Below are 17,641 nucleotides of genomic sequence, written 5' to 3'. Positions count from 1 at the left end.
ATAAATGTGCATGTTTGCCCACATGAGAAACAGACAGGCTGAAAGTAAAGCATGACTTTGACCTGAAGCAACTGAAATCAAAGCATCTCGCAATCACAATAACATCACCACACTCAAGTATCCATGAACAAACCTCAGGAACTCAATGAGAACCATCTTGAGTTGTCAGCTCACAAAGGCCTCATTGCAGTTTGACTTGAGAAAAATCAAATATCTTGGGACCTTGTTTATAGCAGAGAGATTTGTTTGGTTTGAACTGTAATTGATGGTCATTAAGTCTGAATCTCTGCAGAATGACCTGACATCTGGTAAGCAACACCTGGTTTTTGGGTTGTGTGTCCACAATCACAAAGACGAGTGAAATGTTTCCGAACCGCAAGATGGTCAACACAAAGGTCTTCCTGGAGTGATTTTGTGATCGCCACGGTAATGCTTTATTTGTGCCAACATCTGGCTGTTTCTCTAATGTTGCTGATAATTGGTCAGATGGGGCTAGGAAGAGAGAGATCCTGGATCTAAGAGAAGCGCTCCTGAAATGTCTTATCTTTTGTGGACTATCAGTGGGAAGGCTATGGCCGACACACTTGCCACATCCCAAATGTGTATATACTCTATGTGCCTCTAGATGCCGGTCCAGCACTGACAGAAGGGAAAGTCCGGCTTTGATGACATGAGAGTTGGCTGAGATGTTTTGATTGGAGTGAAATTAAGAGAAATAAGCGGGGTGTGTTCATGCGAGAGAATTTTGCAACAGTATTCATGCACTAGTAATCTTCAGGGACTTTGCGCAAGAGTTGAAAAGTTTAGAGCACTTTCAACTAATAGTGTTCAAATTGCATCCCATTAAAATTTCAGAACTTTGATTCTGTAAATTAGATAAAATCATAAAATCATTCTTATGTCATAATTTTGATATAATCTGCAATTAATCAACTTATTTTACCAAAACAATTTGTTCTACATTTTGAGTTTCACAGCACGATAAAGCAAAAAATAAGGGAAGACAAATTTTAGTTTTGCAATTTTCACAAAGCTCAACCATTCAGCCCGTTACAAAGTTTATAATATAGAAAATAATAATATTAATAAAAAAATGTGGGAAAAAATAGTAATTACTACCAATTAGCATGTGCTCATAATCAAGCAAACCCCAACTGATTGTCTAATTAGACTACAAATATGTATTCATTCATTCATGTTTTTTATTTAATTTGCATGTATATTTTACATTAACTCTTCATGGAAAATTAATTCAAGATAATATTTTGATTTACCCTTTATAGTGGATGTACAACATTTTCAGGGAATGAACACATCTTAAATAATAATAAAAAAGCATTTCAAGCCCCCCCCCCCCCATTTTCATTGAATGTGCATTATTATTTAAGCTCATACTTACAAGATTACACAAATTACTAGTCTCCAAAGAGGTCACGATTCGGGCACAATATCATTTCATTTCCTCTCAGAACTGAAACATTATTCTGACATTAACATATCATATCCGCGAGGCAGAGCAAAGGTCAAGAAATGGGGTAAGAATATCTGAACCATTACGAACGGTTCTCCTGAATACCATTTGCAGTTCTAATGAGTTTGGTCTTTTGCAAAGCCTCTGAGGCATTATGTAGGTTATAATCCAAACAAAGATTTTCTCAGAGTTCTGTTAAACTTATCTGTTGGGACAAATGCCAAGCCATTTCTGAACAGCATAATATAAAGCAAACATCAAAAGTTCAAACCTGTTGCCACGGTAATGCATTATTAAACCAACAAGGAATTTCACGATTCGTAGAAACTCAAAAGCAAATAGGCAACCAAGGTGAAAATGGGGGAAAAGAAGTGATCTGGGACAGACTCTTTGATCTGCACCTGTTTTACTCTGTTTCCACTCATGTGTACTTGTGCCGTGGTAAAAAAGGTTGGCCAGAGTTTCAGTCTGGTGAAAGGTAATCAGATTTCATTTTCAATGTAAGAACAAAGCGTATCCATAATCTTCCAGATGAATACAAATATTGAATCCAAAACCTTCATCAGACTATCGGACTCATATGTGTAACAATATAAAATACGAAGCAGCTGCCTCAGATGTGAGTCCCCTGTCAAACTGTAATGAGGATTACAAAGTTAACTGAGCAATGAAATATCAGTTTTACTTTTGGAATTGGATTTGGAAGGCCTCTAAAGCCACGCTCCATTCAAAGTTCTATATGACATATTCAACATAGGCTCATAAAAAAAAAAGCCTCTAACAACATTTTTGCAAAACACACAATTCACTGTAGTTTCCGGTTGAAATTACACTAGTGAGAGTAAAACACCCCAAATTTGTATTCCTTTTTACACTAATTAATACAGGGAAAATTATGGATTAATAAAGATTTATATTTATACGGTTCTTTGCAAAAACATTTTGATGTCTGCATGACATAATCAGCACCATATGGCTTTTCCGACAAAGTAAACTTGCTCGCTTGCGCACCCGGTAGAGCATTACACTTACAATGCAGAGCATGTGAGTACAAATTCTATGAAATACAAGTCATGATAAAAGAGTTCAAAGACTTGTAAAAGCAAGTTTTTATCTCACATTTGCTTTTGTTCACAATATTGTTAAGGTTTAGGGTCAGGTTTAGTGTATACGTGAGCATTAAGCCTTTAACACCACTCACCGGACACTTCATTTCCAAACTGCCATGATACATACAACAACCTGCGTAACAAAACAATGCCACATTCACATTCATCTGTTTCAGATAAATCTGGACATGCTTTCAGCGTCGCTCCCTGGACATTTCACTTTGAAAGTGTCAAAAAAAGTACATAATCATTTTGCATAAATGTCTCACGTTTTTCCAATGAGTCTGGGTTGGGAAAATTTAATCTCTCCGGCTTATGACCGTTCTGTTCTGCGTTCTGTTGATTGATGATTAGAAAATAGTGTAGAAAGAAACAAAATGGCAATTTGCTTACAAACTTAATGAGTATTATTAACAGTGCACATCTCTTTGGGTGCCGCAAAGTTCTGACACCATATTTCCACATCTGGTAAAGTCGGGTTCAAAAATTTCCACCCTGAGTTGAAAGTGCAATTTTAAATGCCATGCTATCACGCTTTTCCATGCAGGCAGCTGGGAATCTCAGCTGTGCAAGCTGAATGGAACCCAATGGGTCAAAATGTATATGCTGCAGGTCAAGGTCAAGTGGAGAGCCAGGTTTTTTTTGAATGACAGCACAAGGTTTTAGACAAGATTGTGTGTGAGGGAGTGTATGTTTAACTACTTGACAGGTCTGAGTTACATTTATATCAATATCAAAGGCTGCTGGACACAGGGCTGAGCTCTGGGCCAGCTGTGAGGGCGACTTGACTGCCAAGCGGCGAGCACCAATTAGCTCAAACTGCCAAGAGCACATCAACCCCACAGTCAGCAGAAAAATTCAAAGTCGGCACTGCACTTACAAACACATATCCATTTCTACAGACCTTAGGACAGCATCAGGGCCAATAGACTTTCCCTCGCGTGATACATTCGGTCCCGCAATCGATCAATTTCTGCTGTTAGGATGAAGGGAGCAAGAGCTTTTAAAAAGTATTTTATTCATCTCAAAGACAGTGATAGTCTTCATATGTTCAGTTTGTATTTTTCTGTTCTGCCAAAATGTTATTGTGTCAGTGAAGGACTAAAAACGTTTGTTCAGTGAAGGAATGACCTGAGCCATATTTAGTGACCAAAATATCACTTAGGAACCACATATAACTGCCTAACAACTATTCAGAACACCTTAGCAAAATACTATTCATATTTACTCCAGAAAATTGTAAGTGTAGTGAACATATTTACTATTAACTTAGGCAGTTACTGTTTTATCCAAATTCCAACATTTACGAAAACCCGAGGATTTCTGAACTCATGCTGAGACTTCATTACAGCATTAGTCCTACGACTGCAAGCTGATTTATTAATACATCCTGTCAAAATAAACTATAAATCACCTACTAAAAGCATAGCTCCACTCTGACTTCTGTTTATAGCTTGTATCCTCTCACTGCATATATTTCAGTAACGTAATTCGGTTGGAGTAATGTTACAGAAATAAGAATAGCAAGCATCTGCTGTAATTGATGGATAATCCTTGGCAAAAACAAGCAGTTTGAGGAAAGACGGAACAGTTTGTTCTTTGATTTTGGAAGCGGAGTCCACCACCTGCTCTTTTTGGACTTGGACGGTAAGATATCTGACAGAGATTAAGGCTTAATTGAGTCGATAGTTGATTTATCAACTGTAACTTTCATTGGTTTTGGACATTTTTCCATTGTTCACTCCAGATTCCATAGTTTGAAAGGTGATATATCTTCTGAATGTTTCTGCATTTTGACAGTTAAATCAATCTAATGTTGAAAAAGACGTGAAGGAGATCGCATAATGCGTTTGATGCTCAGTGTAAGAAGGTCCAGTACAGAGTTACATCATTAGCTGTTGAAGAACTGCCAGATACAAGCAACAGAGAATCTGTTGTTTATATTGTGCAATTCATTGTTGAGTCTGTAAGGAAGTAATCAAGACAAGATTATCTTTTACGAACATTAATATTAATATCAATCGCTATATTAAGCTTGAAAAATACAGCTGAAATGGACAAAAACATTCACAATAAGGCCCAAAATATATCGGAAAGTAACAAAAGTTCATGAAAGTACGTGAATGCAAATCCATCTAGACAATATTTGAAGGCCTTTCTATATAAGATGATTTATATCTCTGGTACTTTACTTGAAATAAACAAATAAACTCAAAAACGTACTCGGTTTAATATCCTACATCTTTATTTTAATGTTTTAATTAAGATTAGGTTAATATAAAGACTTTTTCTTCTAAAATAGTTTTTTTTTTCTCATGGGAAAACATTCATATTTCATATGAATTTGTACAATGTGAAGGATTTTTAGGAAAAAGTAGGCATGGAGGTTCACTTCTAACGCCGCACCTAAACTGCAGCACACGCTTAAAATAAATAACATTATCATGCACTGGTGTGGAATACTGATACTAATATAGTTATCATTATATTTCATGTTTATGGTGTGAATAGAGCTTTAGGCTTCAGTCGGAACAGGCCTTTCTTGATAAGTAGAATAATGTTGATCCCAGTCTAGATGGAGCCCAGTTAAAGTTGTGTGACTGATTGCAGTGAAACGCAAACTTTATCGTGTTTATCTATACAGGGTCAGACATCAGTCTATTTAAGTGGAATTCTCCTCCTCTCATTCTAAAGAATCCGGTTTGACTTTAAAGACAACTGACACTGACAGATATCACATGACACAAGACGATGTTGAAACATAGTACCCTCCAGACAGTGTCTGTTTCCCTGCTTGTAGACTATCTGTTTCTACTTCTCTATTTCTCTCTCATATCTGTGTCATATTTTCAGACTTTCTGTCATTGATTTATCTTTCTCGCAAACTACTTCTTGTTAGAGGTAAGATGGGGGAGTCATTCAGTGAAAATGTAACTTTATCTACTGAAAATCGAGAAATGTAAGAAAAATCTTTTATTTATTTATTAGTATTTTTTTGGGAGGGTGGGGCTCGATTGTTGTTACAAACAGCATACAAAATATCAATCAATCAAAAAATATCAGTGCATCCTCAGGGGCTGAAGTTGACACACATTTTTCATGTTTTGCTCTTCCAGGTTTGTGTTTTTTTTTAACTAGGACCCCCATTGTATAACATAATGTTTGAAGGCCTCTCATATTTCGTCTTGTATTTCTGCTGTAATTATTTTTACTTTGTAATTAATATACTTTGAATCATTTTGTGATTCCAGATTCTCATTCGACAAATTTATAAATTTAATAGTCATTTTGAGGCCCCTGGTTGAAAACCACTGGTTTACAGTATGCTGTTAAAGGAAAAAATTAAAAATAATAATAATAAAAAAAACACCGGAGAAAACATTTCCCATTTCGTTGCTGGGAATTTAATTTTTTTCTTGTTTACCAGAAAAAAAAAAAAACTCAAAAATGCACTTCAAATATTTTAATTTTGCATCTCAAGGCTTCTATATTTTCTATATGTAGCTAAAAAGTGTTTAAGCTATTTTATGCGAGGGGTGGATATGTTATGCTCGACATGTCTTGTCAAACTAATTATGAGAGTGAGAGAAGAAATGAACAACTCTTAAAATCGGAAAACTCAAACCCTGTAAATAACAGTTAGCTGTTATTTTGAGGTGCTGGGATGTTGTGGACTTTCACTGAATGTGACGGTGATTTTGAAAACAGATGTTTTCCTAAAATTCTGTCAAGCTCAGAATCCCTCAGTAGTTCACATCAGCTCATAAAGACACCAGAAATCTTAACCACTTGAAACAAGCTCTTATCTTTGACTGTGACAGTCAGAGGACATTCCCATAAAGACTGCCTAGTCGAGTCTGTATTAGCGGCGGGTTGACCGATGACCCAACTGACTAAGACCCTGCTACCTGCAGCTGGGATATGCAGTCGAGAGATTAAACTGCAGTTATTGGTGCCTTGTCACTGAGGAACCCCTGCAGAGCCTATTACAACCTAATGCATGAAATAGCTGAGAGGGCCCTCCATTGAGTAAAGTAATTAAATGTTGCTGCCTGCCACCGTCGGATGTATAAGACCTCCATCGCCCTGGTCAGGTAGAGTAATTACCATCCCTCTCTCTCATGCCTGTTTGATAAAAGATGACTATCTTTCTCAACCCTAAAAATCATCTGTGTATAAGCTGTAAAACTGGAATACCTCTGAGGCTTTCTTTTTCATTATTCCACCCATGATAAAACCTTGTCCATCCATAACATTACCATAAATCTTGTAAGTTCTGACTGATATGGCATCGAATGAAGAACTTTTGCTGTGAACTTGATTTAAATTGAACAGTTCACACACAGACTCATGGTTGTACGTTCTGGACTGAAAGTTTACATGGGAAACACTGGGAAGTTTTTCCACAACTCATGTGGAAATGTTATTAATCTAGAGCTACAAAACAGATCTATTCCTTGTGGGTTAATATCATTTTAATATTAACTGACATTAAAGTGAGTGATTTAGAACGTACACCATACAAATAGCGCTCCTTACACAAAGCTCACGGGATATTGATTCCAGTAGAGTTTGACATTTAGCGTGTTTGGTAAAATAAGACATATTTGGCTGGCTTAGAATTGTGAAAACCGGGGGGGTTAAATCTTTTGAACAGGAGGAAGATGTCCAAATTTTTCTTATTTTGTTGAAATATGTTTTTTTTTTCTTCTTCTCCATTTAGTACTGCCCTTCGGAAGCAACAGAAGACACTTGCATGTTTCCCGGAAGACAAATTAATACACAATTCAAAATATTAAGAGGCCCCCCCCCCCCCCCGGCTCTTAATATTTTGAATTGTTTTTAGCTCATTTTTTTTGTTTTCATTTAAATGTTTAGTATTGAAATGTTGTTGTATGCATTTGTCAATTTTATTGAATTTCTTTATTTTCTTAAATGTGTGTATAGAGTATTTACAGAGTTTTGACTTTTAGTTTTATTTACTTTTTATTATTTGGATAAACGCGTCTGCTAAATGACTAAAAGTAAAAGTTTTTTGTAATTTGGTTGTGTGTATTTCCCATTTTTTATATATTTCTACCTAACTTTTGTATTAATTTTTAATAAAATTTTATTTGAAGCAATTTTAGTACTTCAACTCAAAATTTTAATATTTATCAATTTCAGTTAGTTGCCATGGCAACATTTTCTATAATATTGTCTTTTTTTCAGATATTTTATTTTTTAAATATTTACTAATAAGTTTTAATATATATATATATATAAATTGCTGCTTAGTCATTTTACATGGTAATTGAATTAATTACATAAAATAATAATAATTAATAAATGAATGCTACTACTAAAATAATAATAATTCATAAATTAATACAAATAAAATTTAATTTTACTTTTTACATTTACAATTTTGGGTGATTTATTGAATGTTTTATGATGTTACTTAATGTCAAATTACCCTAACAACAAAATATTACATTCATATATGTTAAATTGTAAAAACTGATCGTTTTAATTTTAAATTCTGATTGGATGAGCCACATTCACAGCTGTGACTGCACATCACTTGCATTCTACATTAAATAATTACAATTAATCACAAAGTGCCTGGTAAACACCCCTTATTCACTAAGTTCCTTCTTATCTTGACTAGTTTCTGTATTTGTACATGCCTCTGTTTTTTCATCACTCTCAGCTGTAAATATCATACAGCTGTCCTGCCCACTCATGACCTTACATACATATCTGGTGCAATATAAATAGTAAAGTTAAATCATTAGCAGCTGACACATTTCACCTGGTATACAGCATCAAATACCATCCAGGACTCTGTAGTTGCATTTGTGCTAACCATCGGCCATAGCTCTAACATAATGCAAAATTTGAACAAACCATATTTTGCATGAAGTGATTCAGAGACAGTATATCCAAAGGAAAGTGTTACACTAACGCTGCTTCCAGTAAAACACCATCTGCCATTCCTCATAATGTTGTATTGACAGGGTACATGAAGTGAGAATTTAAATGTTATACATAGCTGACAACTAGTTTTTAAATCAGTAGCTCGCACAGTGATATCATGTCAGTCAAACTGATTATTAAGTCGTGTTGCAGTGGAGCGACTTTAACCGTTTCTCGAAACACCATCTGGACTCTTCGAATGTGCCAGAAACATCAACATTCATTTTCGGCGTACGATTGCAGGCAAATGATGATTGGCTTTGCGCTTCGCTCTTATTATTGAAAACACATCTACAAACCGAGGTCCTGGCTTCAACATTACACCTCTATTGATTGGTTCATCTTGCATTACATTTGTATTGCATCTCTGGAAGGCCAAAGCGGACGGTCACACTTTCAAATCGCACACTATTAGAGCTCTAAGAATTCACACGTGCGTACACACGCCAAATCAGAGGGCTTGAAAGTAAATGTTATGAAGGTTGGAGGGGGAAAAATATGCGTATTGAGTTTACCTCCACAGACGAGTCTTGGCTGATAGCAATCTCTGAGAGCAACCAAGCAGCAAATACATCAGGCGCTTCTCCGGCCGGCAGAAAAAGAGAGGCAGATGGAGACAGAGGAAAAAAAAACCACGCTCCCCCCCCTCGCCCCCCTCTCTCTTCCCTCTATTTTCTCCTCTATCATTATTCATGTCTCCTCGGCTCACTATGCTATGTATCATATCAGCTGCCGTATCGCCATCATCGCCGCTCGTTCCAAACAATGTTTTAATGCCTTACTGCAAAAAAATGGCCCCTGTATTTCAAGAGGCCACATGGTACTGTAAAGCACACAACAAAGTGACATGAAGGCTGCTACAAAACATACAATTATGCTAAATTATAATTTTTGGCCAAATTTTAAAGCAGCATATACAAAATGATTCAGAAATTTGGGGTCGGTCAGATTTTCATAATATTTTCGGAAGAAGTCTCTTATGCTCATCAAGGCTGCTTTTATTTGGGTAAAAACAGCAATATTGTAAAATATTTTTGCAATTTAAAATAACTTTTTTTCTATTTGAATATATTTAAAAATGCAATTTATTGCTGGGATCAAAGCTCAATTTTCAGCATCATTACTCCTGTTTTCAGTGTCACATGATCCTTCAGAAATCATTCTAATCATTCTATCTATCTATCTATCTATCTATCTATCTATCTATCTATCTATCTATCTATCTATCTATCTATCTATCTATCTATCTATCTATCTATCTATCTATCTATCTATCTATCTATCTATCTATCTATCTATCTATCTATCTTAAAATAACCCCCTTCAAAAGTTTGTGAACCCTTGGTTCTTAATACTGTGTGTGGTTACCTGGATGATCTACGACTGTGTTTTTGTTTTGTGATGGTTGTTCATGAGTCCCTTGTTTGTTCTGAACAGTTAAACTGAGCACTGTTCTTCAGAAAAATCCTGCAGATTCTTCAGTTTTCCAGCATCTTTTGCATATTTGAACCCTTTCCAGCAGTGACTGTATGATTTTGAGATCCATGTTTTCACGCTGAGGATGATTGAGGGACTCAAACACAACAATTAAAAAAGGTTCAAACATTCACTGATGCTCCTGAAGGAAACACGACGCATTAAAGCAACAAAAGGTATGAGTATAATAATGCTTCTAACATAAAACTAAGCCAAACACCAAAAAACAACTACATGTGTATGTACAGCCATATATACATATATATATAAAATAAATTCAATATATATATTATTTCATTTCCATATAGTATGAAGTACTAAAATAACTAAAATTAAATAAAACTAAAACTGAATAAAGAAACCTATACAGACATCAACACTGAGCCAAGCACACGTTTTAAAACAACAACAACAACTTATATAAAAACTGAATTATATTAAAACTGAAACAGAAGTGAAACAAGTTGTAGGAAAGAGGAAAAATAAAAAGCGGTGCTTATATCCTTTGCCGGTGTCCTTGTCCGGTAGAGTCGATGGTCTTTACACTCTTCGGTCTTCACACGAGGAGGGCTTTACACGACGGCTGCCGCGGTATAATAACCTTTTGTATACCTATCTAACAAATCACTATTTGAATTCAGCTGGACCCACTTTCCTGTTTATCACAAAAAATGGCCAAGCAAGTGCAGACACTGACAAGATACGCAAAAAGTGGCAAAAAGACCTATAATAAAATAAAATAAAGGAATAAATAAAACATTTAAATAAAATAAAAAATAGAAAATAATTTAACAACACAAAAATCTACCATTTTCTTTAAATAGCACAAACAGCAAATTGTTGGTCTCTTGTTGTTTAGAACCATACATAAGAAATCAGGCTTGATTTACGAGACTGGTGAACAGCCACCCTCATATGTCAAAGGCAGGAGCAGTATCAAATCCTCCCATACTGGCTCGCGCTGCTGCTATGAGCCCTGGTCTCCAACGCTTTGACCTGCGAGGGGAGTGAGAGCTGTCCAAACAGACAGAAGGAGTCGGGTGTGTTTGAGAGGTCAGATCTCCAGCACAGAGGCTAACAACAGGCTTGGGCTCCAGGGAAAAACAAGACCTTTAGATAACTGTAGCCTTACATAGACTCAAAACATGTGATAAGCTGTGCAAAGAGAGAGAAAAAAATGGTGAAAAGGTGGGAAGAAAAGCGTGAGACTAAGTGGAGGAGACTGGAGGATTCTCCAAATGAAAGGTGAGGAAAATAATTTCTGGAATATGGGATTCTGATCAAAGCGTATCTATAGCAGTAGATTGAACATCGGATAAACAGCGAGTCCAACCTCAAGTACAACGAAATACACGTAACAAAGAAGCAAACTCCTCGAGTTAGCCTCCTAAATCAAACTGACAGTTATTGAGCTGGGTTACTATTTTTAAAAGGCATTTTCAGAGGCAATCCAGGCCAGTAAGTTTATCAAAGGCAAGGTGGTATTAAGTTGCACAGGGAATATTCTCACAACACAGAGCCAAACACCACAATGAATCTGCACAGCGCTCTGATGATAATTAGACTGTCTGCTTTGTGTAGCTCAATCAGTCATTTCACTTTTATTTGCAAACCTTTGATATTAGCTTTGGAGAGAGGAGCAGCATTCACAACCCACTTATTTTATAAAATGAGGGTGGGACATGCTTTTATTAATTTCTTTAAAACAGCACTGCTAACTGACACAAATGTAAATGAAATAAAAAAATAAATGCTAATTGAAATAAAGTTGAAATGTAATAAAAAATAGTAATAGATTAAATGGTGTGTGTGTGTGTGTGTGTGTGTGTGTGTGTTTCTACATACATACATACATATATAGATATATATATATATATATATATACACACAAGGCCTAAAATGAACACTCGCTAAGCACCAAATGCGAGTAAAAATTGACGTTGACAAGTACATGTAACAGTGTCAGTCGTCAGTTGGCAGGTACTACTTTTATGAAATATAACAATGCAATGTAGTGAAAACAACAGCCAGTTTTAAAGAGATTCGCCGTTTCTGACATAAGCGAATAAAATAATATTTTCCAAAGACAAGATCATCACGATGCTGTTCTGTCATAAGCAACAAGCGCAAATCAAAGAATATTATACAAACGGGCTGATAAGGTCAGAGCAGTGTGATGGCCAGCTTGGTCCTAAACACGGTTCTAACTTTTTACCTGAGAAGAATTTGCTGCTTCATTTCGGAAGATTAACTTTTCCCTTCTTGATTCTTCATAACCTGGGAATGTGGCGACACATACCTGGGGTTACGCCGCCTACGAGTTACCTCGTAAACATAGTCTTATAACTCTAATGAGTTATAAAGTCTTAAATAACCGTAAAGATCCGCATCATGTGCATCGGGTTTTAAAGCGGCAGCGCTGATTTTTAAGTGAAACCTGCTGAAGTCTGTCAATCAAAGAACAAAAGAAAAAGAGAAATCCTTGGACTGTTCTAGTCGCTGATTAACTTTTGTAGCTTGGATAAAGATTGATCTGTATAGTTTATGCATATACAATTTATAGTTTATGTGAAGATTGTTTTAAAATCACTTAAATTAAAAGTTGTTATATATTTCAGAGCCTATTAAATGTTAAAAATAATGGCTTTAAATTATACTGTAATGTCGAATGGCTATAATTAATAGGTAAAATTGAGAGAAAATGCATTTAATAGAGACACCAGTAGCAGCACAAATTAAAAACATTGTAATGAAAAACATTGTAATGAAAAATGAAAAAAACGGCAAAAAGAGTTTCATGGCCGGTGAAAAACAAATTTTAGCCGTAAATTTTATCACGTCACCGGCCATTGGCAGGTGTGGCAAAAAGTTAGTTTTAGGCCCTGTATATATATATATATATATAGATAAAGTACTTGAAGTGGGCCGGTACGCAGTTTAGCCTTTAGAGTACCTGCACTTTTTTGTGCGTACTGGCACTTCTGTTTAATCGGGTGAGTACTGGCACTTCTGTTTTTCCACTTCAAGCACTGTATATATATATATATATATATATATATATTATTCTATATAATAAATATAGTAACACATGTGTTTCTTCTTGTTAAGTGATGCTGGTTAATGCATTTACTAATGTTAACTAATGGGACATTATCCTAAAGTGTTACTTATAAAAAGCTTAAACTTAAAGTTCTTAAATGAAAACATAGACTGCCAAAATAAAAATAAACATAAATGAATGTTAACGAATGAATGAGTGAATGAATGAAAATCTATAAAATCTAATTCAAAATATTGATAACTACTACAATCCATAATTAGTATTAAAATAACACTGTTTTGAAATGATGTGTACTGTTGGTCATGACCAGTAAGACTAGAATCATGTATTTGTGAGTAAATTAGGTTGATTTTGATTGCATGTTAATTTTAAAATGTTTTTACACTCAACATAAGTACAAGAAACAGTAAGAGCCAATCAGAGAGTAAGAAAAGCATGTCAACCAAGAGCCAAGTGCCACATTACATTGCATTTATGTTGCCTTGTAATATATTATGAAAGTATGTATCATTCTCTAAGTGTCGTGTTAAAGCAGACTTTATTTTTATAACACTTGTGGTGTCGCGCACCACTTTTGATGACATAACAATTGCAAGGTGTGACTGTCAGCAAGTGTCTCCAGTGGGAAAGATTCCAAGAGTGAGATGTGGCCCGAGAAAATAGTTACACGCACAGAATGACCAGTGATTTTCACAGTGTGTCTGGCTTTTTAGCTGAGATTTAAAGCACAGAGTGCCTGCTTCTGGATTAGCTGTTGCTACCAGGCCTTCCCAGCTCGAGGGAGCAGCAGTCTCAGGGCCGTGTGAAAGCCAGGCAGGCAGTCATGCAGGCAGTTTGCTGCGCTACGGAGCCCAGGGCTGAACTGTAGGGGATGTTTTAATGGGTATATTTCATTGTTAGGAGTGTGAATGCTGAAACTGGGGCAAACCTACAGGAACATCACAGGTCCTGGCAGACGTCTCACAAATGTCTCAGTTCCATGATAATTAAAGTACAACAGGCTGTTCCAACGCGAGTACCATTCAAGCAATGATTTGAGACTTCAAGAAGTTAATAATATAAACACTCAACACCGTTCAAAAGTTTAGGGATAGTAAATGGAGATAAATACATTTTTATGCTTGCCAAAGCTGCATTTATTTGATTAAAAACATAAATATTGTGAAACATTATTAACATAATGACATTATTATTATTATTAACAAAAAATAACTGTTTCAAATATGAATATATATTCAAAAAATTAGTTTATTCCTGTAATGGCAAAGCTAATTTTTTTTAGCATTAGTATTATTATTAATCATTCTAATTTGCTGATTTGTTGCTCAAGAAACATTTCATGTTGAAAACAGTTGTGGGGATTAAAATGTTTGACATTTTTCAGAATTCTTTGATGAATAGACAAAAACATGAAATATAAATCTTTTGTGGCATTATACATATCTTTACTGTCACATGATTTCATACAGCAGCAGTTGTAAAATATGGACATACAAAATGCACTAAATAAAAACCTTATGTTAAAAAAAACTGATTAAACAATAATTAATAGCTAACTTAATGTTATGTAAAAAATGTGTTTTTAAATAAAGATTATATTACATAAAAAAAGAGACCATGAATCAATCACTTAAAACAATACTTAATACTAAAGAATACTAAATCAATAATAAATGTACCTGTTTATTGATCATTTAATTACATCGTTGGTACCACTGTTTCATAACAATAGATACAACATGCTTCCACTTCCACTACTATACACAATCACATTTAAAACTTCCTGCAAATCCACTCAGTGCTCTTAACCACTATTACTGTAACCATGCTAAACCACCACCCACAATCCCCCGCTCCGCTCACCTCACTAACTGCAGCTGGGACGGACCTCTGCCCCTCACTCGGAGCCTGGAAACTTTGGCTCTCAACCCCACACCCACAAACGCTTCCAGCTCCTCCAGTCCCAGATTGTCACTGCGGGAACACGGCTGTAGGCTATGCTTTCTCTCTGTCTCCTTAATGAGGCCCCATTTGCACCTCCTGTTCCCAATCCCAAGCCATCAGGACCACCACTACAGATTAAATGCTGATGGAAATAAATGTAGGAGTACTGTAATGCTATGGAAGCGTGTCCTTGACTAAAGCTAGTGAACGGATGTGATCCCGGGAGAAGATGGGAATCAAAATAATTAGAAGATCTACATTAGAAACAGCACTGGGCTTTTGGGAGCCAACAAATAAACAGACATAAGGCACTATATGAACGAGACTTCACAAAAGTATAATAAACACACATCATTTGGCATACACTACCAGTCAAAGGTAAAACATAACATATAATATAATGTTTTTGAATATGCTTATATACCAATTGGGTGCAAGAACATTTCTCTATCATTTCCCCTCCCTGCTAATAGTAAAAACATTAATTTGATTAAAAGTAGACAGTAAAGACATTTACAATATTACAAAATATTTATATTTCAAATAAATGTGGTTATTTTGAATTTTGGTTATTTGCGATTATGTTTTCAACAGTGATGCCATTACTAGTAATTGAGTACCAATAATAATGAATGAAGTAATAATGCTGAAAATTCAGCTTTGAATTCCTGGAATAAATTACATTTTGAAACAAATCAACTAAATTTATATAAATGTAAAAATGTAATGAGAAAAGCTAGATTCTGTACTGAATGATGCAAGGTGTTATATCATCCACATCAGCATCTCCAGCACTTTATGCAAGCGATTACTTCCTGAGCTCCGTCTCTACAAATAACCTGCTGTTTACCCAGCAGCCACACCAGCAGCAGCAGAGAATAAGAAATGAATTGGACTTGATTAGCCACTTACTTGAGAGGAGCGCTCCTGGGCTTGGGCTTCTCAGCGGCCTGTGAATAAGACAACAGCCCATCAGATTAAAGGTCGATACCGTGCAGAGAAAGAAAGAAAATCCAAACACAGCAAAACAGGCAGATCACAATATTTGAGTGTTTGTTGGTTTTCCCTTATGGGCTTACTTGCTCTATGTTTATGTGAGAGCACAATACTTAGAGAGAACAGTTAAGCTTGACCAGAAACAGTAGATCAGTGTTGCTTGAGGAAATCTATATTGATTTTCTAGGATGGAGATTCTACTCAGGCAAAGCATTTGTAAATTCCTGTGATTTCTTGTGTTCACAGCAGTGTTCAGTAATTCATGTTGCTCAGAAGCATCTGTAGTGCTTCCTAGGGCTTTCTCAGCAGTAGTAAAACAAATACAGTCAATTAACTTGTATTACCTCTGACAGCCCATTTAAAAAATGAAATTCAAAAGCATATATGGATGGATCTCATGAAAACATGAAAATATATATTTTTTAAAAGTCTGTTTTAGTACCAATTAGGATTGTCATGGATGTTCAAATGTTTCTCTCTGTTACTTTACTGTTACTTTAAATACACATTCATGTATTTTAGTATTGGTATTTTGTACTAGTATTATTTTGGAGATATAAAGTGGTATATAATGAGGTAGTATAATATATGATAATATATACCATGGTACAGGAAGCTCAATTCCTAGGTATAGATCAAAGCCCCATGGTATTCTGATATTTAAATACTATACAAAGTTTAATTAAAAAAAAAAGTATGTATTTCTCATCATGCTACATGTCAAACAAAACAAAACGTATTTTATTTGAAAAAGTCCAAAAATTGTTTGTATTGTTTGTTCATATTTACATGGTGCAAACCAAAACAACACTAAAACAAACAAACAAATAAATAACTTGTAAATTATTTTTAAAAGGTCCACAGTATTTGTCAGCAGTATTTCATGCTACATGCAAAACAAAACAAAACAAAACAAAACAAAACAAAACAAAACAAATAAATAAATAAATAAAAAGTCCAGTAAGTGTTTGTATTGTTTGTTCATATTTACATGGTACAAAAATAAATAAATGAATACATACTTAAAAAAAATAAAAATAAACTAAATAAATAAATAAATCCTTTGTAAATGATTTATTTAAAAAAGTCCACAGCATTTATCAAAAGTATTTCATGCTACATGAAAAAAACAAAAAAGCAAAACAAATACATTTTATTTCCAAAAAACACATGGTATTTGTCTGTCCATAGTATTTCCATGACACCAAACACATTTTATTTAAAAAAGACCAGTAATTATTTGAATTGTTTGTTCATATTTACATGATACAAAACAAAACAAAACAATAAACAAAACAAAAAATATTGCTATAGTATTTGTTAGTGAATTCTGTCATTTAAACTCATTGAGCATGAAATAGCACAACTGTTGATGAATTAACATTCAGCTGATTTCTGATAAAACAGTCCAAAAAAAAAAAAAATGAAGCTTTGATTATGAATTATAATTTAATTTGACTTGGAAACATTATATTATGTAATGTCTGTCAAAGAAATCCTAACACAAAGTGCCCTAGCGTAATATAAAAACAATCTCTTCACTCATAGAGATTCATTTCCTGAGCTAATCTGCACGTTCCTCTATAGCGCGCTGTTTTTTTGGTCTGAGCTGTATGTTTGTCACAG

General features: G+C 34.9%; 1 protein-coding gene across 1 annotated transcript in view; it reads right to left on the bottom strand.

Moving 5' to 3' along the window:
• LOC306883783 (AF4/FMR2 family member 2-like) overlaps positions 1 to 17,641 on the bottom strand; it is a 237,431-nt gene that overhangs the window by 51,755 nt on the left and 168,035 nt on the right. The window contains 1 exon segment of the mRNA XM_079439265.1: positions 15,932 to 15,969. Within this exon segment, the coding sequence (XP_079295391.1) occupies positions 15,932 to 15,969 (38 nt within the window).

Source organism: Barbus barbus, assembly GCF_936440315.1.
Source record: "Barbus barbus genome assembly, chromosome: 17".
NCBI classification, from domain to species: Eukaryota; Metazoa; Chordata; class Actinopteri; order Cypriniformes; family Cyprinidae; genus Barbus; species Barbus barbus.
The sequence above is the reverse complement of the archived record's forward strand: the minus strand, read 5'-3'. Positions and strand labels throughout refer to the sequence as shown.